This window comes from Danaus plexippus, chromosome 28, assembly GCF_018135715.1.
Source record: "Danaus plexippus chromosome 28, MEX_DaPlex, whole genome shotgun sequence".
Taxonomy (NCBI): Eukaryota; Metazoa; Arthropoda; class Insecta; order Lepidoptera; family Nymphalidae; genus Danaus; species Danaus plexippus.
The window spans coordinates 2,351,927-2,379,639 of NC_083556.1; the positions used below are offsets into that span (position 1 = coordinate 2,351,927).

The 27,713-nt window shown below is 30.9% G+C and overlaps 1 protein-coding gene across 2 annotated transcripts; it reads right to left on the minus strand.

The window, feature by feature from the left end:
- LOC116776189 (uncharacterized) lies at positions 1 to 26,704 on the minus strand. Of its 2 annotated transcripts, none has more exons than XM_061525248.1 (8): positions 26,286 to 26,704; positions 10,799 to 12,198; positions 5,537 to 6,969; positions 4,965 to 5,061; positions 2,466 to 2,623; positions 1,988 to 2,124; positions 1,540 to 1,627; positions 1 to 1,045 (listed from the first exon to the last, which is right to left on the minus strand). In XM_061525248.1, exons 1-8 carry the CDS (start codon positions 26,348 to 26,350, stop codon positions 947 to 949), a joined length of 3,477 nt encoding a protein of 1,158 aa, XP_061381232.1. In that variant the 5' UTR covers positions 26,351 to 26,704; the 3' UTR covers positions 1 to 946. The 2 variants fall into 2 exon arrangements, with proteins under 2 accessions (XP_061381232.1, XP_061381231.1); XM_061525247.1 differs by lacking the exon at positions 26,286 to 26,704 and adding an exon at positions 12,416 to 12,603.
- Between the last annotated feature and the right edge of the window lie 1,009 nt (positions 26,705 to 27,713).

The window sequence follows — 27,713 nt, forward strand, 5'->3', positions numbered from 1 at the left end:
TTCAATTTAAACAATAATTTATTGAAATTTATTATCAATCTTAAACAGTGTTATCAGTGTAAAATTAAACTTAAATTGATAATTGAGTAAATATTCTATTAATTAATTATAATTCGTTTTGATGGTGATCACAATAATGAGCAAGGCAATGTTTAGTTAAAAAAGAATCATTAAAAAACAATATAAATAACTGATCAGCCTTTGTCATACATTCATTGATTTCGTAATGTATTTTCTGCAATAGCAACACTATTGAAGTACAATCATGAATTTAATATTACATAAAAATCAGTATCTTTCCCAGTTATTATCTACATCCGATTTTAAATTATGCACATATATAACCGCAATTTTAACGTAATACGTCATAAATAGTTAAAATATTATTATTTTTTTAAATATATTTTTAAACAATCATAAATCCATCATTGATACCTGATTAACATATTTCATAGACTGTGTTCTCTAAAATGCCTACATTTATTTAACACGGTTAACTTTTTTTTTTTTACAGATTATGTTATTATATCGCAGGTGCATATCAGGCAGTAATGAGAGTATTTCTATTTTATAAAAGTACTAAATAATACAGCAAAATTTTTCACATTACAAGAATTTTTAAACGATACAAGCGCGTATCTACATTTGTATGTTTGTTGACACCATTATACAGGATTCCAATAATTTCGTCACATGTTTAAAAATTAGCTATTGTATGAAAAAAACATTACATTCGATTACACTGTCATATTGCTGGTTAAATATTTTCTCTAAAATGTCTAAGTAATTAATAATTTTGATGAAGATTTTGATAGTTCCGACATAAAACCGAATACTATTAATTACAAACATAATTGGCAATTGAATGTCTACAGGAAGCTTAGTTTAAATGTTTTCCGTAATACAATGCAGACATACAAATGTGGATATTACACAGGTAGAGTGATCAGCTCTGAGTAAATGAGTTTTCTGATGACGAACCGAGACAGTCACCTTGTTGTATCTGCTTCGACTTTGAATTTTTGCCTACAAATATTTCTACCTCCTGAAAAGAAAGTATAGTATTTTAGAATTAAGTATTATATACACCGATAAACATTATGTATGCTATACATCAAACATATTTTATGGGTATTTGTATGAAAGGTATAGAAATGAGATAAAGGTCATAATTCATATCGAGTATTTTAACTTTCACGGATGTTACTATGGAGCGTGTATGGAATGAAAGGGAATATTTTGCAAGAATAGTACATAAATCTTCTAGATGTAATATATAAGTCTTCTAGTTCATCTTCTACCAACTCAGATTTTTTTATCATTGTGTGTTTTCATTATATTTCCTTAATGTGATCAAGTTGTTATTAACATAATATTAAGATTGAATTTGGTGTAGATAGTTGTATCAAATTAGATATATAAATTTACTCCCAATGACTATGAATAAAGGCCTCTACTGTAACGGCTATGAATAGAAAAGGTCAAATTAAAGTGGTAGTTCTTGAGGTCATCTTATAAATCTTGTTGTTATGTAAGCACCTTATTCTCTTCTCCGTTCTGTCCGAGCGAGCTCTCTCCAGCACAGGGTCCAGCCCGAGCTGCCAGCTGTCGTTCACGAGCTGCACGCCTGAAATAAAAGTGCATACACACTAGTATGATTCGACAAACAGACATACTAAACATAGAAATAAAAATAAAGAAAATAATACTTAATTTTCATACAGTTACAATATTTTGCACAAAAGTTACCAACAAATTTAGATGAGTGCATTCACACTAAATTCTTTATGCTGATATTATTTCGGGGTACATTTATAAAATTGTATGTATGTATGTCAAGCAGAAATTACTAAATGGATTTCACAATGTAAAGATCAACATCATTTAAGTCATCAAATCCAAGTTAGTGAATGTTTTATAGTGAGGTAGTTGAAAAAAAAAAATATATATATATTTATATATATATATATATATATATATATATTACCTGCGGTGTTCCAACATGGCTTTTCTCTCAGATTCCCTTTTCTCAGCGGCCAGTCTTGCCTTTTCATTCTTGACTACGGGGGTACGGGTTCGAGTCCTGGCCGGGGACGACACAGGCTTGCTTACTGGAGACGATACCTGGAATTGATAATGTATATAATATAATTATTTACATGCAACATGAATAGAAAACTGAATTTAAGACATTTATTGCAGATCAAATATGACTTGTTTAGAGATTTTAATAATATTAAGTAAATTTTAATCACGCACGCCTAATTAGCGCCCATCAGGATATATGCAATTCAAAAGATTCCATTAAAATTGTAAACAAATTTCTGGACTATCATATCATATATTGAACAATACTTAACATATATATATATTATATTTTAGAAATCAAATTGCTTGTTCAATCAATATCAATGCTGTACAATTTAAACAGGTGTTTAGGTGTATGTTTATCTATGTAGACGTACCTCCTGCCAGTTGTTAGCTTTGAGCACATCAATATGTTGGTACAAAGCCTCAACATTCCTAACTTGAAGGCACACCATGTCCCAGAAACCTTGCAGGTCTTCCAGTGTTGTTGGGAACGGCTCGTTGCCGCTTTCGTTGATGTGATTGTAGCAGAGACCTGGAATATTGACAGGTCAAGTTAGATTAGTGTTTTTATGTTAAGTTGATATGTAGTTATTGCAGAGACCTGAAATATTGACAGGTCAAGTTAGATTGGTTATTTTAGGTTAAGTTGATGTGTGGCTATAGCAGAGACCTAGAATATTGACAGGTCAAGTTAGATTAGTGTTTTTATGTTAAGTTGATATGTAGTTATTGCAGAGACCTGAAATATTGACAGGTCAAGTTAGATTGGTTATTTTAGGTTAAGTTGATGTGTGGCTATAGCAGAGACCTAGAATATTGACAGGTCAAGTTAGATTAGTGTTTTTATGTTAAGTTGATATGTAGTTATTGCAGAGACCTGAAATATTGACAGGTCAAGTTAGATTGGTTATTTTAGGTTAAGTTGATGTGTGGCTATAGCAGAGACCTAGAATATTGACAGGTCAAGTTAGATTGGTGTTTTTATGTTAAGTTGATATGTAGTTATTGCAGAGACCTGAAATATTGACAGGTCAAGTTAGATTGGTTATTTTAGGTTAAGTTGATATGTGGCTATAGCAGAGACCTAGAATATTGACAGGTCAAGTTAGATTGGTGTTTTTATGTTAAGTTGATATGTAGTTATTGCAGAGACCTGAAATATTGACAGGTCAAGTTAGATTGGTTATTTTAGGTTAAGTTGATATGTGGCTATAGCAGAGACCTAGAATATTGACAGGTCAAGTTAGATTAGTGTTTTTATGTTAAGTTGATATGTAGTTATTGCAGAGACCTGAAATATTGACAGGTCAAGTTAGATTGGTTATTTTAGGTTAAGTTGATATGTGGCTATAGCAGAGACCTAGAATATTGACAGGTCAAGTTAGATTGGTGTTTTTATGTTAAGTTGATATGTAGTTATTGCAGAGACCTGAAATATTGACAGGTCAAGTTAGATTGGTTATTTTAGGTTAAGTTGATATGTGGCTATAGCAGAGACCTAGAATATTGACAGGTCAAGTTAGATTGGTGTTTTTATGTTAAGTTGATATGTAGTTATTGCAGAGACCTGAAATATTGACAGGTCAAGTTAGATTGGTTATTTTAGGTTAAGTTGATATGTGGCTATAGCAGAGACCTAGAATATTGACAGGTCAAGTTAGATTAGTGTTTTTATGTTAAGTTGATATGTAGTTATTGCAGAGACCTGAAATATTGACAGGTCAAGTTAGATTGGTTATTTTAGGTTAAGTTGATATGTGGCTATAGCAGAGACCTAGAATATTGACAGGTCAAGTTAGATTGGTGTTTTTATGTTAAGTTGATATGTAGTTATTGCAGAGACCTAGAATATTGACAGGTCAAGTTATATTGGTAATTTCAGGTTAAGTAGATTTTGTTAGCATTAGTCAGATTTTTACTGAGAGTCGTTTGGTATATGAATCATACTCTAATGATAGTCGGAGCCTGACTTCAGAGAAGTCTATTATTTCGCTGAGTTGGGTGTAGCTTGTCTCAAGGGGGAGATTTGTGGGTGCACCTCACCCAGTTTCTAGATTGTTGCTTATAGTTTCGTGAAACGCTAGGCAGATAATTACCTAGCTTGTAGCATTGTATAGTCTATGGTCTACTTAAGCCTTTGCCCTTAAACTACTTGAAATGCTAAGGTGGAAAGCTTACTAATATGAACTAAAGACTTAACGCCAGCCGCGTATAGCTCAGGGCTGTGGACGTCATGCCTTGCAAAGACCATTGTGTCTAATTTGGATGTAACGCTTGGAACGGCTCGCGTCTCCTACCGATTGTAGCGCATATTCGGATCGGAAAAATTTGTTCAATATCATCATAGCGAAAGACTCTTTTGTGCACAAGATAAAGGAATGTCTGACGTAATCATCTGAAAGTGGAAAAGCGAGTGGAAAACACGACTTTTCTTCGCCAGCATTAATTCGAGTAATGCTCTTGAGTGAGGAGGTTTACAGCATCTGTCTAATTTAACTGAATCATTTTCCGGAAGAAATGTCAGAGGAATGAAAGTAGCAAAACCTATTTACCACAACACTGAGGGCATATTTCTGCTCCATATAAAAAAATCTTCAGGAGTTTAACCATTCACAGGACTACGGGAAACGATTTACAAGGCATGTGCAAAAAGGGCAGATTTTCTAGCACTATCGGGTAAGCATGTCATAGAACGTAATTAAGGAACAAAGTCTAACGACCAGTATGGCTTAACCACATGCAAATACATATATATATGTAAATTTCTACTTCAGCTAACAGCAATGATAGAAAATGTCCCACTATATTAAGGTGACTTGTGAGGTGGGGGTAAGGAAATTATGATTTTTAACTGAATATGTATGGTTTCCAACCTTCAAACTGCTGCATCTTCTGTGTGGCCAACAGCCTCGCCTTGCCAGAGGCAGCTCGGAGGAAGCCCAGCACTTCTTCACTTACATTGTCAACATTCTGAAGAGTTAAGTAAATAGTATATTGAGATTGCATTATAGTTGTAACTTTTTTTGTAGCTACTCTAATCTAGTTGTCTACTTTTTATGTTTCTCTTAGATTAATTTTTTTTTTTTAATTAACTTTTGTTACAAATGAATGCAATGTGTGTTATTTCGGAACCATTTCAAAATTGTTTCATTTCAGTATACATATTTAATTACTATATAATATAAAAAAAAAATCTATACAATATTTTAAAGTTATTAAGAGTTGGTGTTAGGCACCGACAAGGTTCACTTATATCAACTTTATACGAACTATTGAAGCATCAATAATCATCGCTGGAATAAAATTATGAACTCTTTTTGTATCTAGACTCTAGACTCAGCATAACTGAGTTGATTTAATTTATATTAAATACGACAGGAATTTAAAAAGATTAAATCCTACTGTTTTTCATATAAATATATGTTGAGAACATTAAAATATAAACCTGCAAGTGCTCTAACTCCTTTTCAGCGCCCACGGCCAGAGCAATCAACCTTTCAGTTTCCTTCTTCTCCAAATCCAAGAAGTAATGTCCATCTTTAACCACATCACCGTTAACTTTTTCACTTTCACAATTTTCTTTCACTGGTTTGTTTAAATCTATCACAGATAGGCCATTGGTCACTTCGCTGGTTTCGACCAATTCAGTCTTTTTCGCTTCCGGAATGTCTTGTTCCAGCTTCTGAGGCGAGAGATCGGATTTCAAGCTCTTCCGCGGTGAGAGCACTGGCAGTTGGGCTCGAAATTCGGGCCTGAGATGCCTGAGTACAGGCAGCACTGTTGTATCATTCGTGGGACTGGTGCATATGTTCTCACTGTCAAAGCTTTCGTTCGTTTTGCGTGGTGACACGAATCTCTCGCTGGGGCAGTTTAATGACTTCTCCGTCAACACCTTCGAGTCTTCATCGTCACTTGTACTCTTCAGTTTGTGCCTTTTCTGATTGAAGAATCCTTGAGCGAGCGCTCCCGGCCCGTATAGGCGTTCGACGCGCTGTTGTATGAAGCTCTTCATGGGGCTCGTCAGCTTCTCGCCGTTTTCTTTGGTGATCTCGACCCGTTTGGAGACACCATTCGAAGATATCGTATACGACTCAGAGGAGAACCTGCTCTCTTTGCCATTGCTGACCGTCTGTCTGAAGTTCGTCTCCGAGTAACTGGACTTGAATGTCATTTCCTTAACGTTATCCACCTCATCCTTCTGGTGTAACATAGACGCAGCAAAGTTCTTGCCCTCATTCGATATAAACTGACGACTGGTAGTCGTCATGCTTGGCCCTAAGAAGTCGTTCTTCAGCTGTTTATTTTCTGCTGCCATATAGGCATGTAATGGGGATGCTATGTGTGGGTCGGTGAGCGCCTTGGAAGGCGCTTTGGGCGTCAAATCAGTGCGAGTATCATTAGGACCGAACTTCGGTACCAACAGTTTGTTAGCGCTCACTGGGATCGGCACTAACAGTGAGCTGCTCTCACTTTTATACTGGTACGTGTGTGTTATGGGCCTTATTGGGGAAGCTTCTCGGCTCTTGTTGATGTCCTGGCGCAATTTGGAATCGTACGTTGTCAGGTTCGTGTACCCGTTCACTGAGCACGCTAGGTTCAGGTAGCTTGGCTTCTTCTGCGGTAGTTCGTCCCGTTTCTTCAAGTGACTCCTCGACCTGTGACTCGCTGTGTCAATGTATATCTTCGGCGGAGGTTTCAGGAGGTGATCAGTCTTCCGAGGTGTTGGGGTTGTGTCTGGTGTCCTGGCTGGTGATATTGGAGCCTGCGGTGATATTGTGTGGAGGTTGGAGGCTCGTTCCTGTATCCTGGAAGTGAAATCCCGTATCCTACTGGTCGTCGACGAAGGCGTAAGGAGATTCAAGCTTCCGGATGTAGTATCTAAAACAAAAAATATTATCGTTAATAACGGAATAAACAGCTGTGTTGAATTAAACACATGTTTATTGATATAAAAATGTTTTTAAATATCAGGCATGATTTATCAGTCGCCATTTTAACAGGAATAGTAAAATGCAATAATAAATACATGTATAGTTACGATTGAATAAAAAAAAAGTCTACACACAGAGTTAATTTACTTACGTGCGAGTATATTAATTACAATAAAATTTATGATAACTAAGGAATTAATTTAAAACTGACTCTAAAACATTGAAAATAACAATTAACAGACATACATACATATATAATGACAAAGACAAAAAAAAAAAAAAATTATGTGAGTAAGTAAATAAAAATATACTAAATAGTTATTAATTTCTTAAAAAATATATTTATTACTTTAAATCTACACATCAACAAACAACTAAGTAATAAAAAAAAAAACTAACATTAAAATATTATAACATTGTCACACATAAATTAAAATACACTACAGAATTAAGTTAAAATTATACTCATAGTGGGTTTGATATGAGATGAAAATCATATATATATATATAATTTTATACTGGAAATCAAGAAAAGAGTGTGAATAAAAATAAATGTATTATAATATGTTAATATAAATTATTATTATTATAGATAATATATTAAAAATGGATGACACGTTAAAAAACATATTCTTAAAAGTATCAATCTATTAGTAATCAATAAAATGAATTTCCTTTAAACAATTTTCATATTATGCATGTATTATGTTATGGAGAAGGTAGTTTGAAATATTAAAAAAAAACAATTGCAAATACAAAGAATTACAACATCAAAATTTAAGATAAAAGGTTGTTCATTACATTACAAAAGAACCTTTGACGGCATCAAGTAATGTATATGTGTATATATATATACATATATATATGTCTTAGAATTTTAAACTCTTCTCTTATGTGGGATTATATTGCATCAAAACAAATGCACAAGAAAGATTACCCTTGGCATGGTGTAGTCATTCTCTCAAGGTCAAGGTCAAGGTCATTTATCCTTTATGGCAACCAGTTTAACTCGGCCAACCTTATCATATACATACCATACTTGTAATATATGTTAATAACGACATGGAAAAATGCTAGCATATAATTTAAATTCATTACTATGCTCTATATCGGTGTGTAGTATGTATAAGTTTATTATTTACCCTTTTAAATATATAATATAGCTTATTTTTTTAATTTTATTTTTAAATTTACTAATATAGTACGATATAATTTTATTACATGGCACCGTAGACCGTGATTCAATATATTTTGTCGTCCGAGTACTAACAAGCATTGTAATAATCACATTCTATTGAAGTTATGTGCATGAATTAAATAGCCGTTTATCAAAATGACGTCATAAATTACACAAAAATGTCGCTTACTAACTTAATTATTTCTATTCATTATTTATTAAACAAAGATCATGTCTCATTATGGAGAAAAATCATTTTAAATCACATTCCTGTCTTTCCGACTGTTTGTGAATCGATGTGATATTTGTAATTAATATACACTTACAAATGTGCATAGTTCTTGCAAGACTTCGAAATGACATACGTTGAGAAATATCACAGACAACATTTCTTAAATGCTATCACATTAAAACAAACCGGATAGAATTGTCATGTTGCTTTTCAAGTGTTACACAATTTTAAGTCTCACAAGGCTTTGGAAATGCTCGATTGATATGTACATGCGATGAAAGACTTATTAAATCATGTGACTTCAGTCTCTGACTTTAATATTTTTCTACAATAAAATGCTCGATATATTCCTGCATATAAAATAAATAAATATGTATAGAAGTGTTTTAGGTTTTATTAGATAATATAAAGGCGTTCAATTTATAACACCACAAGTGCTGAAATAACCTTATAAAAAAAATATTTAAACTATTAAGACATGAGATATCAGATTATTTAAAAGAATACTGATTTAAAATCTACAAATTTTTACAAGGAAGTCTACTTATTCTTATAGGTTTTACTCACTGCTAGGTGGAAGATGTATATATTTTTTAATATAGATGCAGTTCATATTAGTAAATACATTTCAACATACGTTTTGTCGATAATTTCTGGCAACTGTTAACAGAGTGTTATGTTGTGGTCTCCGTGACCAATAAAACAATACACTTCCATTACACATACATGTAAAAAATAACGTTAGTCATCTTATCTCGATTACTATATTGAGAAAATGCGACCGTGTATGAAAGTAAAAGGATCAAAATTAAGGATAATCGTAGGTAGACTAACAATTGTAATAATTTTAAGGTTCAAACTCACCCGGCGGTAACAAGGAATAAAATAAGACAATAATCACAAACTACGAGAAATTGAAACTTTTTTTTTAAATTATACAATCACCTCACACGAAAAATAAAATTTCGAAAAACCGAAGCTCAACCGTGAAATCACTAGATGACTAAAATGTCATAATAATTTTTTTTTTTTTACAAACGTCACTCGCGCAGGACCAGTTAGTGTACGTTCCGTTTCACGTCTTGAAATTATTAATTAATTTTTATTAAAACACTAATACATACATATATTATTGTATTCGCACGCGCGTATTAGTCGGCGTGTCCAGCGACAATGACCGGTCTAGTAGAGATGTGCGTAGGCAGCTCGAGGTCAGAAACTTATTGTGTTAACTCAATAGGTAGACGATCTTTGTTTGCAATATTACAAATTTGCATTGTATGCGTTTTATTTGAGTGACCTATATGTAATGTTATATCACATTTTGCTTTTATATAATTGATGACGGTGCACAATACCCTGGCGCTAATCACGAAAGTGCTTCATTATTCAAGTGTAGAAATAAACATTTGTCATAAATTTATTTCAGAATATTCATTTAATTTTAGGTTGGGATCCATCGTATGAAACATAGAATTAATAATAACTGTTCACAATGAAGTTTCGCAATTTTTTCCTTCAGTTCGAGGTAATGTTTGATTTATTAATTAAGCCTGCCTAGAATCTATAAATTTAAATTTTTTTTATTTGTATTTCGGTTTGCAAATAAAGGTCAGCTATTAAGACACTGCCATTTTGATCATGCCATTGAATATAACTTTTTCTTTCAAACAAATCTATATATTTTTTGATAGTTCAATAAACAACAATCATTGGTTTCAGGAGAATGAAAGTTTTTTTTTGCGACAGTAGATATTTTTTTAATATTACTTTTATTTTCCTTACTATTTAGGAAACGTTAAAAAACCTTTTGATATATAGTTGAATGCTATTTATAGAAGTACCTATATCATTTTTATTAAGTAAGGATTTGAGAACCATTCCGAGAAATGGCAAAGCTATTCTATCGGATTTAAGACCTTGATTTAAACAACTTAAAACGGAACGTTATTTAGACACATAATTTAAAAAAAGAAAAGCAGAATAAAACCTATAATATATATTTTATATTATTATATGTTTTATTTATAATAAATAAATACTTAAATTATGTAAATGCAAAAATATATATATATATATATAATCAACAGTTTTTATTTTAAGTGCTTATTTTTGATGATGTACGAAATAAAATGTTGATAATGAATAAAGTCTAGATAGAAAAAAAAAAACGACAAAAAGCTTCACAATCACGATAAGGAGAAAGTAGATGCAATAAAAGAAAAAAAAAATACAAACATTTTTTTATTCTGGACAGTGAAATAATAATTCGTCATGACTGGCACGTACAAAAAAAAAATGATAAAAAATAAAGTAGATTTTACAGAAATTCTGCATTCAAACATGCTACATCAATGCACTCGTTACCTGAGAAGTCCGTACTAGCATCGACATCTAAGGAACAACTTCCAATCGAGTCAACAGATTTGTCCATAACTTTGACAACCAAGTTCTTAGTGCACTTCAGATCGCACTCCTTGACTTCTATTTCGTAAGCCCCGATACTGTCTATGTCATTTTCTATTTTGTTTGAGGCTGGCGACACTGTTGAACTTGGTAGTTTTATGTCAATTTCCTCCGTGTTTATCGTCAGTATGGAGTCTTGTTTCAGCGTGTCTGTGTTTTTGTCTAGTATCAAGGTGCTCTGGCTGGTGAAGGTGCTTCGTATCGGTTCTATATACTCTACTTCCTCGTCGTACAGATGGTTGATACCGCTCGGTCCCTCTGTCGCATCGGCTGGTACGGCGTCAATAACTGTGCGTTTGTCCAGGCTCTTATAAAAATGGTTTTCTAATTTCTCCAATTGCCTCTTTGTGTCTGATTGCTTTTTTCGCACGGAATCTATGATTACAGGTAGGTTAAGAAGATCTGGTGTCCTTTCTCTTGGTCTTTCACGTCTGAACAATGGAGAGTCATCACTTTCTAGTTCAAAACGCTTATATTTCGAGGAACAATAGTCATCTATGGAGGACGTGTCTGACCTTTTTGAATCAAAGAATGTGTCTAAAGAAAAGAACGATTTGCGTTTCTTCTTCGGCTGGCTGGTTTTTACTAAATTAGCCGGAATGAAGGGATCTTTCGACGAGTATTGTACGCAAATGTTATCTGTATTAACTAGAGATTTTGGTCTAGGTTCCTGTGGCAGACTCAGCACTCGATTTGTTTCGATCTTCCTTGAATCTAAGCTGAGGGTTTTGCGGAATCTCTCATTCAAGTTTGAAAGAAGTATGTGTCTTCGTTCAGTGGACTTCGGTGTCACGTTGTATGAGTTTTGCTTGCTGCTTGAGGGTTGTACATCTGGAATGTGTTCCGTATATTTGAACTCTATGTCGTTTTCTGTGTTGTCTCTACTTTCAGCTCTACCATAGGGTTCTGATGGACATAGAGAAGGCTGTCTGTTTTCTGGCCTATGAAATGAAAAAGAGCCTCTGTTGGACGAAGATTTCTTCCTGTCACAGATGCAGTTACCGACGCAGCCTAGTTTAATACAAGGCCCTTTAGTTTCCGGTTCTATTGAGACCTCAGGTTTTGGAATGTAGGTGTCTGGTTTGTTCTTATGAACCAGAAGATCTTGTCTAATCTTTTCCAATCTCTCATCGCCATTTAGACCCCTCGTATACTTTGATTTTGGCGGGCGGAAGAATCTAATTGATCCTGATGAGTGAGGGTCTGTGAGTCTTCTTCTCAGGAAAAATGGAGAATCCGATAACTTGTTCACTCCTAACAAAAGAACGGGCGATTTCTTATCTTCTTCATCAGGTAAATCGCTGTAATAACAAAAATACCCGTTTTAATAATGTTCACTTATTCATACAGGTTTATATGAATAAAGTAAATTTTTAACTGAACCGTTAGTATTTAATGTTAGAATAACAAACTGGAGCGTCGTATTAAAAAAAAGCCGAACCAAATATTAATACAAAAATGTGTTAACAGAAAAAAAAAACATTCAAAATTATATTAAAAAAAAAAAACAATACTTACACGAACAAACTAAAATAATGCACATCTATTAATATATAAGTAAAGTTAGAATAAAATTTAAGACACGGCATAAATTGACATGTTATTTAGAAATCGTGACGTATGACGTCATGCGTCATTTCCTAACACGCGGAAGTCGTCCCTCGGGTAGTTAACTCACAATGAGTGTGGTGCACTAATGAATGCATTGACTTTTTCAGACATCTAGTAGTCTCGTGCGGTCTCAATCACGGACTCATTGACTTGTGTGTCCGGTTTGTAACTACATTGTTCCTTGAGACCAAAATATTTTGAATTACATATATTTTTATGATTTTTTTTATATAACTAATAAAAGCATTACAAAGAGAAATTATCTTCGAATAGAAATAAAATAACAAATATAAAGGAACGAGTTTTTTATACTTGATAAATATTCTTTTCTATCTGTTAATACAAGAACCGGTCACAGCCATACACACTTCATTAAAACATAAACTGGCGCTGAACTAGTTTAAATATAGTCTGTGACAAAATACGTATGAATTCCTTATATATAATATAAAACATTTGCTACCAATAAATTATGATTTTACATATAAATGATGAATACACATATATATTATATGAACTATATTATATCGTATGTTAGATTTTAAAGTACTAATGGTTACCAATATGAAAATTTTAATGAATTCCAACAGTGCACTTTAATTGCACATTAATGATAATATATTATTGCTCGAATATAATCTCTATTATAATGTCATAAAGATCATAATAGCTTGAATGTAACAGCTTGGAAGCGTACAATTAAATGGAGCATAGCGTTGTTAAATAAACTATCGATACTTTTTATGCAAGTCCAAGAAAAGTTTTGTCCGTAGTCGATATTATCGTCATCATTCAATCGGTGTAATAAAATCTTTGTGCCAAATAAAAATAAATCGTTTTTTAATTACAAGTTGACCTGAAGTTTGCGAGAATGTTTTTTTTTTGATATTTGTCAAAAACTATTAAACGGATTTAGTATTATCGCTGTGATATCAGATAAGACAGGCTGGCTATTATTCCCGGATTCCGTGTATTTATATACTAGTTTGTAGTATTTATATAAAGTCACGTGACACAAGCTGTACGTACTGACTGTTGGTTAATGTCTTTTAGCATACTAGAAATTTCTCGATCAACCCAATTACCTATTATACGTGGACTAACTTGTGAAATTAAGTTTATGAATACTATGAAATATCTTTAAGGGCTGTGTTACAAAAACTACCAACTTTTAAACTAAACATTTTTATACAACTAATGTGACGAACGAAGTATAACTTAAAAATATAATCCCTTAATAAAGATCTCTACCAGAAACCATTTTAAGAGAAAACATGAAAATAAATAGTGATCTACACCATTCCTTAAAAAAGGGAAGGAAAAAAGAGGTACAGGTACCTACTTAAATAAGCACACAAATAAAATATATATTATAAATACATAAATAGAAAATTATTCACGTCTTACATATATGCTATTCTCATACCAAATAATATTAAGGTGATTTAAAGAAATTAAAAAAACACACACACACATACACACACACATACAATCTATATAGTATATAGATAAAATAAACTTAATATGATAAAAATAAAGTACAATTTCAAATGAAGAACAAACTTCAACTAATTCCTATACATTCGTTTTTTTCTATAAATAGTGACAACACGTCGATGCTATCCCGAAAGACGCAGAGTCACCGTCTTATATGTACCATAATCAATCCGACACTATCTAATTATTAATAATAAATCATCGATAAAAATATTCTCGTTTTCATACAACACTATTATTATAATGTAACTGTATATATCTGGTGCATATTCCGACGTTCTATATTGAGTTGTTTTAATATTGTAAAGGCAAAAATGTCTGCCGTTTCAAAAGAAATATGTTTATCGATACTTTCACATTCCTAACATGGCCTCTTGATTGCTGTCCAAGTTTTCCCTGGACCAGACAGATTGGTCCGATCGGAAGCGAATGAAATCGCCGGAACTACATCAAATGCAGCATTCGCGATTTTAGCCGTACGAATAAAGTATACGAAATATTTTTTAATGCATATATCAAGTGTTTAGACTGAAATATTTCCCTGGCTTATGTTATATTTACATAGAAATATTTATGAAGCTTCCAACTGTTTCATTAATTTACTTAAACGAAAAACATTAACAGAACAGTTTACAGAGTAACGTAACATAATTAAAATGTCCACATTACGAGACTATCTCTGACAAAACGTACATAATATATGGCAAAACACGGAACCCTGTTTAGCGAAGTCGGTTAAATGCTGTTTGCAATACGTTAATGCCAATAGCGTGATAAAAAAGAGTAATATATATCATAAGTAATGTTTTCATTATGTTTCATTATCCTTACAGACTTGTTAACTCTATTACAAATACATTTACTACAAAGATTATCCAGAAAAATCAAATCTAAAACTTTCACGAGTATTTTATTTAAATAGAACTAATATTTTCGGATTTTACTAAGCGGATTTTCTATTATTTTAACTACGCACACCCGACGTTTCGGATGTTTTATAGCAACATGAGAGATTCTCATCTCGTCTGCCCGTGATCACGGTGAAATCCGAAAATATTACTTTTATTTAAGCTAATGCAAGTTAAAGATATAACGAATAACCGATTTAACCTAAACATTTTAAGGTTTAATCGGATTTAAATATAATAGACTCGGAATTCGGATCTATATACATTCGTCTTTTTTAATGGAAATCTAAACGAACTCACTCGAAATAGGTTCGTCGTGGATTTATACCCGGTTGAAGTGGGAGCGAGAGATATTACGGCTAAATCTCTCTACAACCTACTAAAAGACTTGGGCCTGTCCAGAACTCACATCAATTCATCCTTGGAACGTACTTCGAAGGCAGCCCTAGTAATTCTTTTCAAATATGGTTAGGTAGGGAGAGGAGCTTGGACGGTGGAGGTGAGCGTTTAACGCGCGTTAGTTAGGGGCCCCTTAAACCTACACCTGGGTCGCAAGTCCCAGGCACTGTTGAAGCTCCTCTCCCTGCAACGCGATGGACCCGGCACCCATTGAATGCTAAGAGGTTTCGTCTCTGTATATCTGCCGATATTGCTCGGAAACTGCTGAACATATTTGGATGTGATTTCGTTATTTAAGATGACATCGCACGGAAATATAAATGTTTTGGTTTTTATTAAAATATAATAGATAAAAAATATATGTTGTTTTCTTGTTTGAATTTAAACAAGAAATATTTGATTGTGTTCCGCATCTACATGTCATGTAGACAGACATACACGTGAAATATGTAAGTAATGCGTAAAGAATCTATTGAGATTTGATTATAAAGTGACTTTCTGTTACGAGTGAGTCACCGGAGTATTCAAAGATAAATATATAAATATTTTATAACATATATAAAGAATTTTTGTTAAATTTTTCAAAAAATATATCAAATGGAAAATAAACGAATAATCGTTAAACAAACTTAGATATTTAGTATAATCCAGAACTACCTCCCTTTAAAGTCGATTATAATGAGATGAGAAATTTTTTGGACTTTTAAGACAATTTTTTTAATGTTTTTTTTATAAATAAAGTACATAACTACCGCGCACTATTCAAAAAATAATTATAATAATTGTATCTTGGAGTCGTAATTTTTACTAAACATAAACGACATAATAGGCAGAGATTGAAGATTTAGAGGCCATAAAATTTCCTAAAAAAGAGACTTTAAAGTTCACATAATTTAGATATAATCAAATTATTAGCAACAAAAAACACTATTGGTATTTAAGACTTACACTACCCAATTTTGAGCTAAAATAATTCCTCTGTTCAGATAATTGTATTAAATTTTTTTTCTATTTCTCCCAAATAAAAAAATAAATAAACGAAAGTCCATAAGGTTCTATATCAAATAAAATCTGTATTTCGATAACATTATAATGAAACAGGAAGCTAGGCTCATATAATATAAGTACCTATCGAGTCCTATTTATAATTTCCGATTGCATGACATCTAAGGACGAGGACTGGTTTCTGTGTGGGTGGTACAAAAATGGCGACAGTTACACTAAATATTGCTAAATCATCCTTGGTTTAAAACCATTTTAGTCTAGACTAATGACTTGTTACTGAATTTGCTCACAAGAACTGTTTGCTTGACAATGGTAATAATGGTAAACTGACTTGACATACGAGGAATGATTATAGGGATACTAAGTTTTATTTACTCGCATTTAATATATATATATATATATATATATATATATATATATATATATAAAGGATGTGTCGGAGTGTAACCTAAATATAAAATTGAATACGTAATAAGTGAATATCATTTAAACATTCGATATGTCTGTCTGCTTGTTCCAGATAATGTAACAATATTATATATTTTTTAAACTAATGTTTCTCCTAACTTGATTTGATATATATCACCTCAAAGAAACTTTTGATCGGAACTCTTTCTCGTGGACTTTGGGAATTAGGGTTAAAAATAATCGACTATTGTAAGAAATGACACGATAATCAACCATCAGCGCCATCTATTGCCTTCATATCAAAAACAACAGCTATACCTTTCTGTTACCTCTGATAACTTAAGAAAATTTCGGGATAAAAAACCTTAACTATATTACACTGCACAACCATTTTTCTGTAGAGTTTTACCAAAATTTGTTCATTCATAAATCTTCAAACGTAGTATTAACGTATTCAATGAGAAACGGTAAATAATTCGTATGTAGTGTAACGCAAACTCGTTTTAAGCATATTGTTATAAAAGCAAAACTTCAAATAAACTTAATTCTGAAAAATCTTAATGTCTTTCATTGGCGGAATATCAAGACATATTTGGCGAGGATAAAAGTTTTAATATATATACATATATATAATATACTACACTCATATCGTATAAAATGTTTCCCTATAAATAAATAACGAATAAAAGTATAAAAAAGAAGAAGAATAAGAAAGGATTCTAACCTTAAATTAAATAAATAAAAAAAAAATGTAATAGTCATCTTTTTTTTCTAATTTCAAATTTCAATAGGACGTAGATCCTTATCAGGCAATATTTTTTCAATAATAACAAAAAAAAACTTATCTTTGTGGTGTTTTTTAGGACACAACTTAATCGACTCGATGGTATCTTGAAAATGAAAATCAATTTCGATTTTTTAATTAAAAATCTTATAGCGTATTGACATATAGATTTTTTTGATATCGATAACTCGTAAACGAATATTATAATATATATATAATGTACTAGTTGTGTATTTGTAACAAATTTACATATATATATATTTATATATATTTATTCAATATGTTACATCATGTATAAAAATAATAATAATAAAAAACACGTAATAATACTACGCGAAAATCTTACGACATTATTCTTTTAAATCTTTCATATGTTAAAAATGAAGGAGCTATTCAAAATATCCTGTTATTTATATACTTATAGCCTACATTAGCAGCTAGTGAGCTATGGAGGACAAGACAAGATTAAAAAAAAATTCAGACAATAAAATCTGTAACTATCCGTGGTAAGCCGTAACAGCCATAACAGGTCGTTGACACGAAGGTTACTCACCGGCAGGTGTATCGATTTAAGCCAATTTGAACCTTATTACCATAGCAATATAACAATCCGTATAAAATCGAACCAATTTCGTAAATCATAGCAACAGATGTCTGTGATTTATTTTACACAGATAATAAAAATTAATAGTACTTTGATGCGATAGTTCCAAGAAATATAATTTTGTTGATTGTGGATAAAAAAAAAAAAAATATTGTGCAACGACAATGGAATTATTGATTTCGATGTTAATATTTTTATTATATCGATTTTGATGAAACTATGATCATTCAATAGAACGGTACGTACGAAACTTTTTTTAATAATATTTATGGATGTTGATATAATATATTAACGAAAAATAACAAATGATTATATCAGAATTTAAATATAAAACTAAACCTAACAGATTTGAATGTATATTGTTTTATTCGAAAAATCTCCTAAATCATTGTAAATTTTTATCGCTCGTTAAGTACTAATGCAATGATTGACGGGGGCCATTACAAAGTTGTTCACAAAATGGCGGCATTAAGGCAGACAATTGATTTCAATGTCAGCGTCGTTTGTAACTTCGTTTTGTTTAAATCTGAATCTAGAACAATATTTCTATTATATCAAAAGAAATTCTATGACGCGTGAAAATATGTTTCATTATGCACAAATATAATATAAGGTTTCAGTAGAATATATGATAAGTTGTTTTTTTCAAATGTTAATTCATTTTTGTGTAACAAAACTATATTTCTACGGAACCCTATGTTCAGAATCTTCAAATTAATATCAATTTAGATTGCATCCAACTCGCAAAACGAAACGAACGAAACTTTTTAGCTAATCTAAACCAATTCATACGTGTTAATTCAAACACAAGATTTCCATTTATAATATTAATGTGAAAAATATTCATTTTTTTAAATCATCTCTAGAGTATTAAAGTTTAGACAATATCTCAAACGTAACGTAATATTAGAAAGTATTCTCACGGAAACGTCTCGTTTTACCACACTTTCGTAGGTAAAAGTTTTCTATCATAAAAATGAATGAATTTAATGTATTGAGATTTTAATTTGTGCCCGTTTATGCACTTCGCGATACAGGCACAGCTCAGTGTCGACTTCAACGTTTATGGTAAACACGTGAAGGGATAAATTAGAATAAATATATTAAAATATACTATGTTTCTTATATAGTACATACGCGTTTTTTTATCATTATATATCTATATAATGAAACTAGTATTATTCGGATTTACTACGCGGATTTTATTATTTAAAAACTACATGATCACGGTTGCTGCAAAGTAACCGAAACGTCGGGATTATGTAGTTTTTAAATAATAAAATACGCGTAGTAAATCCGAATAATACTAGTTTCATTTAAATGAATACTCGCGAAAATCTTAGATCTCATTATCTATATAATGATCCCGGGCAGGCCTCACGAGTCTCCAAACACATTCATACGAAAAGCTTAGTTTTATTTTAATGTATTTTTACTATTTGATACCCTCTCAACCGGGTATTGAGTTGACTCTAAAGTTTTTAAATATTGCCTTTATACTGAAACCTTCATAAACATGTGTGTGACGAGGTAAAAATATAGATTTCTTACAACGCGTTTGTCTCACCATCACTGAAGCATTTAATCACTAGAGCCGTTATATATAAAAGAAATATTTTTCTGATTTACTACGCTTATTTTATTACTTTAAAATACTGCATAATCCCGACGTTTCAATTACTTTTCAGCACGTGAACACGGGCAGACGCGTTCATATAAGTAAGTATATATATATTTATATATATTTGAAACATGAGTAAGTACAATATAGTATCCCTATGGAACATACTATAATTGTTCCACGTATATCAAGTCTTTTAATTATCAAATTGTATTATACATGCAGATCTTACTACGAGTTTTTAACGTTTGACTAGACACGTACAGTTTCGAGGTTCGCATTCAAAAATATTATCACATACACACTCCATAGATATGAATTCCGGTAAACTGACTAAGATTTATAGTGTAATGCAAACTAATGAAAAATAAAAAAAAATACTACGTTGTAAAAAAATACATAAACAAAGCTATATAGTTTTTTTGCATTTTAATTTTGCTAGTTATTTTCATAAAAATGAACAGGATGTTGCTGTACCCTTATTGATATTACTATAAGAGGAAATTTCTAAATTAAATCTAATAAATAAGTAATTTCTATTGAATTCAAATTTTTTATTTAAAATATAAGATAATAATTAAAATATACTTTTACTAAAGGATACTTAAATATCAAACAAAAACGTTTATGCTAGAGATTTTCTTCGAATCATTGCTCTTAGTATAAGTTTTCAACTTAAACGATAACACTGTCAGTATCATGGTTTTCCACTTATACATGACAAACACTAATACTACACGTCTAACCAGACAATAACACGTATTAAACATAGACATATTCACATCAAAATATTTACTTACAAATTACTCACATTTCAGTCGAAGACGCGGCTCGCTACTAGTGTAGCTGAGTTTGTTATTAAAATTACCCATAACAGTATGTATGTATAGATTTTTTTAAAGAAGCAATCTAGCGATCGGTAACACAGGAACAGTAATGAATTTATTAACTGATAACACGTATCAATTACCTAACGCATTAATCTTACGACCTTGATCGCAGACAGAGTAATATAATTTTTTTTTAAGCCTACGTTTGATTGAATTGTAAATTTTATTTAGAATTTTAATTTATTTAAAAAATAATTTTGTTTGTATGCATATACATATATATATTTTTTATTTTTCCCTCTTTTTATGGTACTTATACCACATTTATTTTCTAGTTTCTTCCATCAAAAGGACTTCTGGTGGAGATCAATTTTAAGAGATAAGTTATCCTTTGTTCATCAAAATTCTTTTAAAATAATGCAACTATTTCTACTTTTGGTACATAATGAATTAATTTATTTTTTAATTCCTCAGTATTACATAGTTTTCAAGTAAATTATGAGTAGACTTGTACTGAGGTAACTAGTACCTATCACATGCCTGGTGAGTTTACCTACCACTGTTTCCGTCTACCACCAGATAGGACAATCAAAAATAAACCATAGCCTTTTAACGATAAGACGCAGTTTAAAATTAATGGCATATAGTTTTTAATGTTAATGAATTTTTAAAACACTCCTTAAGCCTCCGCTCATTTAAGCCTAGCAAATCGCGTGTCATCAACGAAGTGTACATACAGTGATAATTTAATATGACGAAAAGGTATTTATATTTTTTATATGAGGATTTCATTAAATGGTTTTCGTTGATAAATATATATTTCCTAATATTTTTCGTCATAATCAGTTATAGGATGATAAAATACTGACATATCCATTGGCCATTGGTTCACATTATTTACATTCATTTAATAGTACAAAATAAGAAAATACTATTTATTATATTTACTTAATGATAATTCAATTAAGACAGAGCGGTGATAGTTTTTCATTGGGAGACGGGAAACGCCTCGTATGTAGTGTAATTTAAACTCATGTTAAGTACGCTGTTAGGCAATCTGGTTACCGTTGTATAACTTCATTTAAATGCTCTTCCTAAATAAACATTTCTTTTAAATTTCTCTAGTCACTAATAGTAGTCTTGAAAACTGTTACATAAATAAACATATATCCATTTATAATACACAGATTTTTTATCATATATTTGACTTTTATTTTAAAATTAAAGAATTTTCTAAATATAAAAAGTCTTTTATATATACTGATTGCTCTCTAAAAAAAATTTTCTTCAAAAATGAGTTCTATTTCTATGTCCATAGAGTCTCTTTCATGACAACCCAAAGTTCACCCACTTTTTCTTAGTCACCTCAAATTTATTATACGTCAAAAAGTATCAAAATACCGCATAAATAATGACAGAATATACTCACACATATCATTCATTTTTGATTAAATTAAATATTAAATCATTTTACAAAATTAAATAACTCAAAATTCCACTGACTGCAAAAAAAAAAAACTTCACTTCTTGGTCATCGACCTTACACAATCAACTTTGGAACTATAAAGAAACGATGGCACCAAAACAGTACCTTGCATCACACCGAACAAATTCACTTAATTACAAACAATATTGTTTGATATCTCGCACACGTCCGACAGCCCGTGGGCGGTGCAACAGTATGACGTGGTGAAATTGAAATTAACTACCAAATACGTACCCACAGCACTATGCTAGCGGCTTCCGACAGTCAGACGGCGTCCAAGGCTCGCTTTGGTGCCAAATAACTGTATTATATCACGGCCAGCGTTCGATGTAATGTAATTTTGGCAAGCGGACGCGTTCTGGATAGCGATGGTGGGCGAGCGAGGGGGACTTGCCCCAGACTCACAAGCTATGGTATATTTTATGTCGGCACGTGCTATGACGATTATTATAAGGCAGATGCTTTCGTTTATGTACCGCGCCCTTAACATGTAGCATATTGCTTTTTACTGACATTTTTATAATAAATTACTCGTAAAAATATATATTTTTTTATTTACAAGATATAATTCGTCTTTTCATATAAGGCGTATATTGATATTGTTATCGTTGGCCTCCATATAATAAAGTCTATAACCGACGGTAGTCGTATAAAATAGTTTAGATAAAGATCATATTATTTTTCTTTGATTATCTATTTCTTGATATTATTCTCAATACATGTGGCATATTTTCCGACATTTAACGAGTCTCTTAATGGGTTGTCTTCAGTGACGTTAACCGTCTCGGATAGACAGTCTGTTTAACCGGCAGTTAGTTTGAATTCTTGTATAATTACGATATCACCTAAAACAGTACTATTCATCTCCTCTATGAATTCTCTATACAACTCTGATATCTCGTTAAATAGATCCCATTAGGTCAATTAACTTTCATGCAAAGAATAATCGCGTGTTCGTAATGTTAAATTAAATACGGTCAGTTTTGTGTATTTCACACAATCTACATTGATACTGTCCGTTCAATTTGATTGAAACACATAGTAAGGATAGTGAGGTATTTAGAAAATATTGTCATAACAACTAAGTAATCGATATTTAATCGTATAAAAATTCTGAATCGACACCACAACACATTCCCAGCATCCGAAGCCGTATAAGTTAAATGGTACTTTTAAATACAAACACATAATATAAAAATGACAAAATTTTCTATATTTTTTTTTTAATCTAAATATCATATTATATAATAATATATTTTTATTACGGATATGAGCATATGTATGTATGTTACACTTTATACAAGAAAAAAAATTTTTTTTTTTAATAATCGCCATCATACATGGATTAATCTTGAAGTACTCCTAGTAGCACCTAGCGGCTAGTAGTATTGTAGTTATATCTTAATCTAGTAGAAATCAAGCGTGACGGCGCGGCGTCTGAATAGCCGGATACGTGACAATACAGCATTGACAGTCATTGTTTGTAATTTAGTAACTATTGGAACCTTCCGATAAGATTCAGAAGTACGGGAGGAATTTTGTCTAACGAACCGAGAATGGGTCAAGTCTTTGTTATTGTAATGTTTTAAAGCGATTTTATTGAGATCAGGATCTACTTCTTATAAACTTATCTAGCACTTTCCCTCTAAAACGATGCCCTGGTCACTTACGTAAATGAAATTAAATTGATATAATAGACTATTATTATTATTATAACAATTACGTTATTAAAATTGTCTATTACTATTTATATTATTGGAAATCTTATTTTTATTGACGTTATATTTAATTTAGTGAATGACACCTCTAAGAAACATATTTTGTCACATATATTGTCTCAGTTTGACAAATTTTTGGATACAACCGTTACTACATTTAACTATATACAACTATATATATTTTCCTAGGTAATGTATTACTTATTTATAATAATCATGTCTCAAAAAAAAAACTCACGTCACACTACATACGAATATAAAATATTTTTTTTTCTTTTAAATCAATGAAATACTATTATATTATGAAGTACAAGTAAAAAAGCGTATTTTTTTTTGTCTACTTCATTCCTTATTCAGGTATTTAATTCAGCCTTAGTCTATGTACCAATTGCAGCTAACAGCGAGGGAAGTTGTAAAAATACTAAAAAAAAATAATTTAATGAAATAAAAAACTTGAATTGTTGGAACTTTTTTTAAACTTATGAAATAAAATAAATATAATTATTTTTTTTAATATTAACATCGTTTTCGGGGTCCAATCTATGGAATATCAATATGAATATCGTATATAAATAAGATGTACTTAAAAATAATACTACGGAACCCAACACCGTATTGTCATGAACGTACTTGACATAACATTTAATATTCCACACTGACATCCTCTATATATAAATAGCACGCGAACCTTATAATAACATAACTTTTAACGACTCCACTCACGTGTGCACCCGCTTTACATAGATAACTGGGTGTTTATTTTTATTTAACAAAAAAAAAAAAAAAACCGTCAAAGGCATGATAGCTCAATAAACAAAATGACTTTAGAACGTCACATCAGAGGTCGTACGTTCGAATATTATCATATAAATCAATTTATCGCTTTAATTTTCTACTAACAGCATATCAAACTAAACAAACAGCTTTCCAATAGTTTAAAATGAAAACCGTCCAGTGTAAACGGGAAATGAAAAGTCACGCGTGAACCGTAGAAAGCGTTGTATTACCTGTGGTGAATTAACCGAGCATAATGCATGGTGAAATCAATGACTGATTTGGATGATATAAAAAAAATATACGTCATAGAGAAGATATATTTTTTTTACCTACCCTCAAGAAAGATACCATACGTACGTACGTGTTGTAATTCCCGATCGAATTGAGGCAGATAAAATATTATATTATAAATTAGTTTTCTTTTAATATAAATATTTTTATAAAATCAACGCTTTTGATACGAAAGCATTACAATGCAAAAAATTTATAACGAAAAATGTATGAATTAGAGAAAAAAATTAACTAAAGTTATGTACTAAAAATAATATTATAAAATTTGACAAAAATAGGCGGACCTATAACAGACATATATATCTATCGCTATATCATAATTAAACCAATATTTTTGTAATTAATAGAAGTACATTATTAGTATAAGTATTAAGTAGGTAATTAATTCATACGTTAAATATTTTACCAAAACATATATGTACTTCGAATAAGCCCTAATTCAAAAATACAAGTACTATTCACCTAATATTTTTTTATTACTAAATATCAATGTCCTTTATCAATTCACGTGATATGCAAAAATATATGTGATATTTTTCTTCATCTCGTCTGTCCGTGATCAAGGCCCCGCAAAGTAACAGAAATGTCGGGAGTATGCAGTTTAAATATAAAAAAACGCGTAGTAATCCGAAAATATTAGTTTTTTCTTTAAATAATACTCACGAAAGTCTTGGATATCATTATATACGTCTATATTTTGTTAAAAGCGACGGAACTGATTTATTACCCAAACTAGTACTGTTACTTACTAGTACTAAAATAACAGTTTATTCCTTCCTACATCTAGTATTTGTTCGATATTCGATAATTTAGACAAACACTTTCCTCGTTATAATTAAAAACTTAAAAAAATTTATACGCGTTAAGATTTTTACAAACGTACACACGTTGATTAACTGTTACATATGGGAGCGACAGATATACATATGTACAAAAATTATATATATAATTTAAAAAATTTACAAACCTCGTTTTGTCAGCCGGTGGTTAAAAAATATTATTGAAACGACTAACCATTATAACATAAACAAAGAAAACAAACTTTTTTGAGTTCAGGCCTCACAGACAACGAATTATTGTCTATGGTACAAAGAGAATGGTAAGCATAAAAAATATTCTATTGAAGTTCATATAAAATTATATATGTTATAATGTCTTATTACAAAAAAAAAAAAAAACATTCGAGTGAAATCCGTAGATATTTTTTCAGAATATTCGATCATTGTTATGCAAATATGAAACTTGTGACTGTAGCAATAAGGTATACAGTAGCAAAATTGTATGAATGTTATACATTATTAGGAAAACGAATCAATTTAATATAGATGTATTATTAGTACAAATTCCATATTATCAAATTATTAATTAAACAAAATTCATTCATTTAATCACGAAAACACTCATGCATATTAATTTGCGTATATTTAATATATATATATATATTTTTACCTTCTTATCCAACGAAAGAAACTGTTAGCTCCTTTTCTCCCGCCCGATTTCTTTTTCTTTCCCATTATTTATAACAGACATAAACTTACACTTAGTCTATAGACAAATTTAAATATGGAACTAGAATTCTTCTACGATTACATTCAACACATCACTTAGTTCTAATATAGCGCGTTTAAATTTGGAACGCCGTCTGGTCGGTGCTCTATGCTTTGGATAAAAAAAAATATAAACAAACTTGAATAGAACCACTATAAACTATGTACAATTAAATTAAGAACAAAAAAACAAGTTATTCACAAAAGCTACAGGGTTCCAAGGAGGTTTACGTTTCATAGGTTATATTTACCAAAACAAAAAAAAAAACACAAAGTAGGTTTTAGTCAAAGAGTATTCGCTGTTCACGTATGCGGCATGTCGGGCGCACGCTTCGATACTGGCGCGTGTCCACGTTCAAATTTAGAATTCTAAAAAAAAAATATATATGGATGCACTGCGAGAAATGCAGGCTGGGTTGATTTTATTTTTGTCTGTATACGAATAAATATTTATTATTTATTTAATGACATTTATATACTGTGTTATAAACAATATAATAGTCGTATTTATTATCGAACTTTATTTAATATATATAACAGATATAGAATAAAGATGGAGTGTGAAATAAAAACAAAAGTTAAGTCGCTAAAATAGACTCGGTCCGTACATGTGAGTCACAGCGATATATCTGTTTCAAAGGGAGTGAGATTCTTAGATGTATTAATTTTATTTTAGTTATTCACTGGCAGCTGAGCGCGACTTTGTCTGTCATTATTTTTACATGGCTACGAAGATCGAACACCTATAAAACCAAAAACGTGAGCAAAACATTTAAGGAATAATGGATTAAATAGCAGTCTTATAAAAAAACGTATCAAGATCGAAATCTTCCAAAAAAACTAAAAGCAAAGTCTCTGTATAATATATGTATATACATAGATAGTGAATAAATTAATTAAAATGACCCCTATGATGCAACGAAATATATCTGGCAGTATTCCAATACATTTTATAGCATTGAGGAAATACAAAAATAAGACGTAATTGGTCACCAAACTGGGATACTACTGCGGCCATCTTGTTTAAGATAGACAAATTTTAATCCTATGATTTTTTTTAATATTATTTAAGAAAGTATAAAAAATATATCCCTTTTCAAAAATTACAAATATAGAATTATATACATTTTTTTAGAGCGCTAACTGTATAAGTATATATATCAATAATATTAATATAAAAGAACATTAAGTATAAGACTCGAGCTATTCCCACAAATAGTAAAATTAATTATAAGCATATATATAAAAATGTATATATAATAAAATAAATTAAATTATATTGAAAATATTACTGATTTAATAATTAAAAAAAAAACAAAATTTTTATCTA

Coding starts and splice junctions, on each gene's coding strand:
- LOC116776189 (XM_061525247.1), bottom strand. CDS start 12,486: ATGCCGTGTCTTAAATTTTATTCTAACTTTACTTATATATTAATAGAT. Junction 12,199..12,415: donor CATTATTTTAGTTTGTTCGT/GTAAGTATTGTT, acceptor TTGTTATTACAG/CGATTTACCTGATGAAGAAG. Junction 1,046..1,539: donor AGAACGGAGAAGAGAATAAG/GTGCTTACATAA, acceptor CTTTCTTTTCAG/GAGGTAGAAATATTTGTAGG.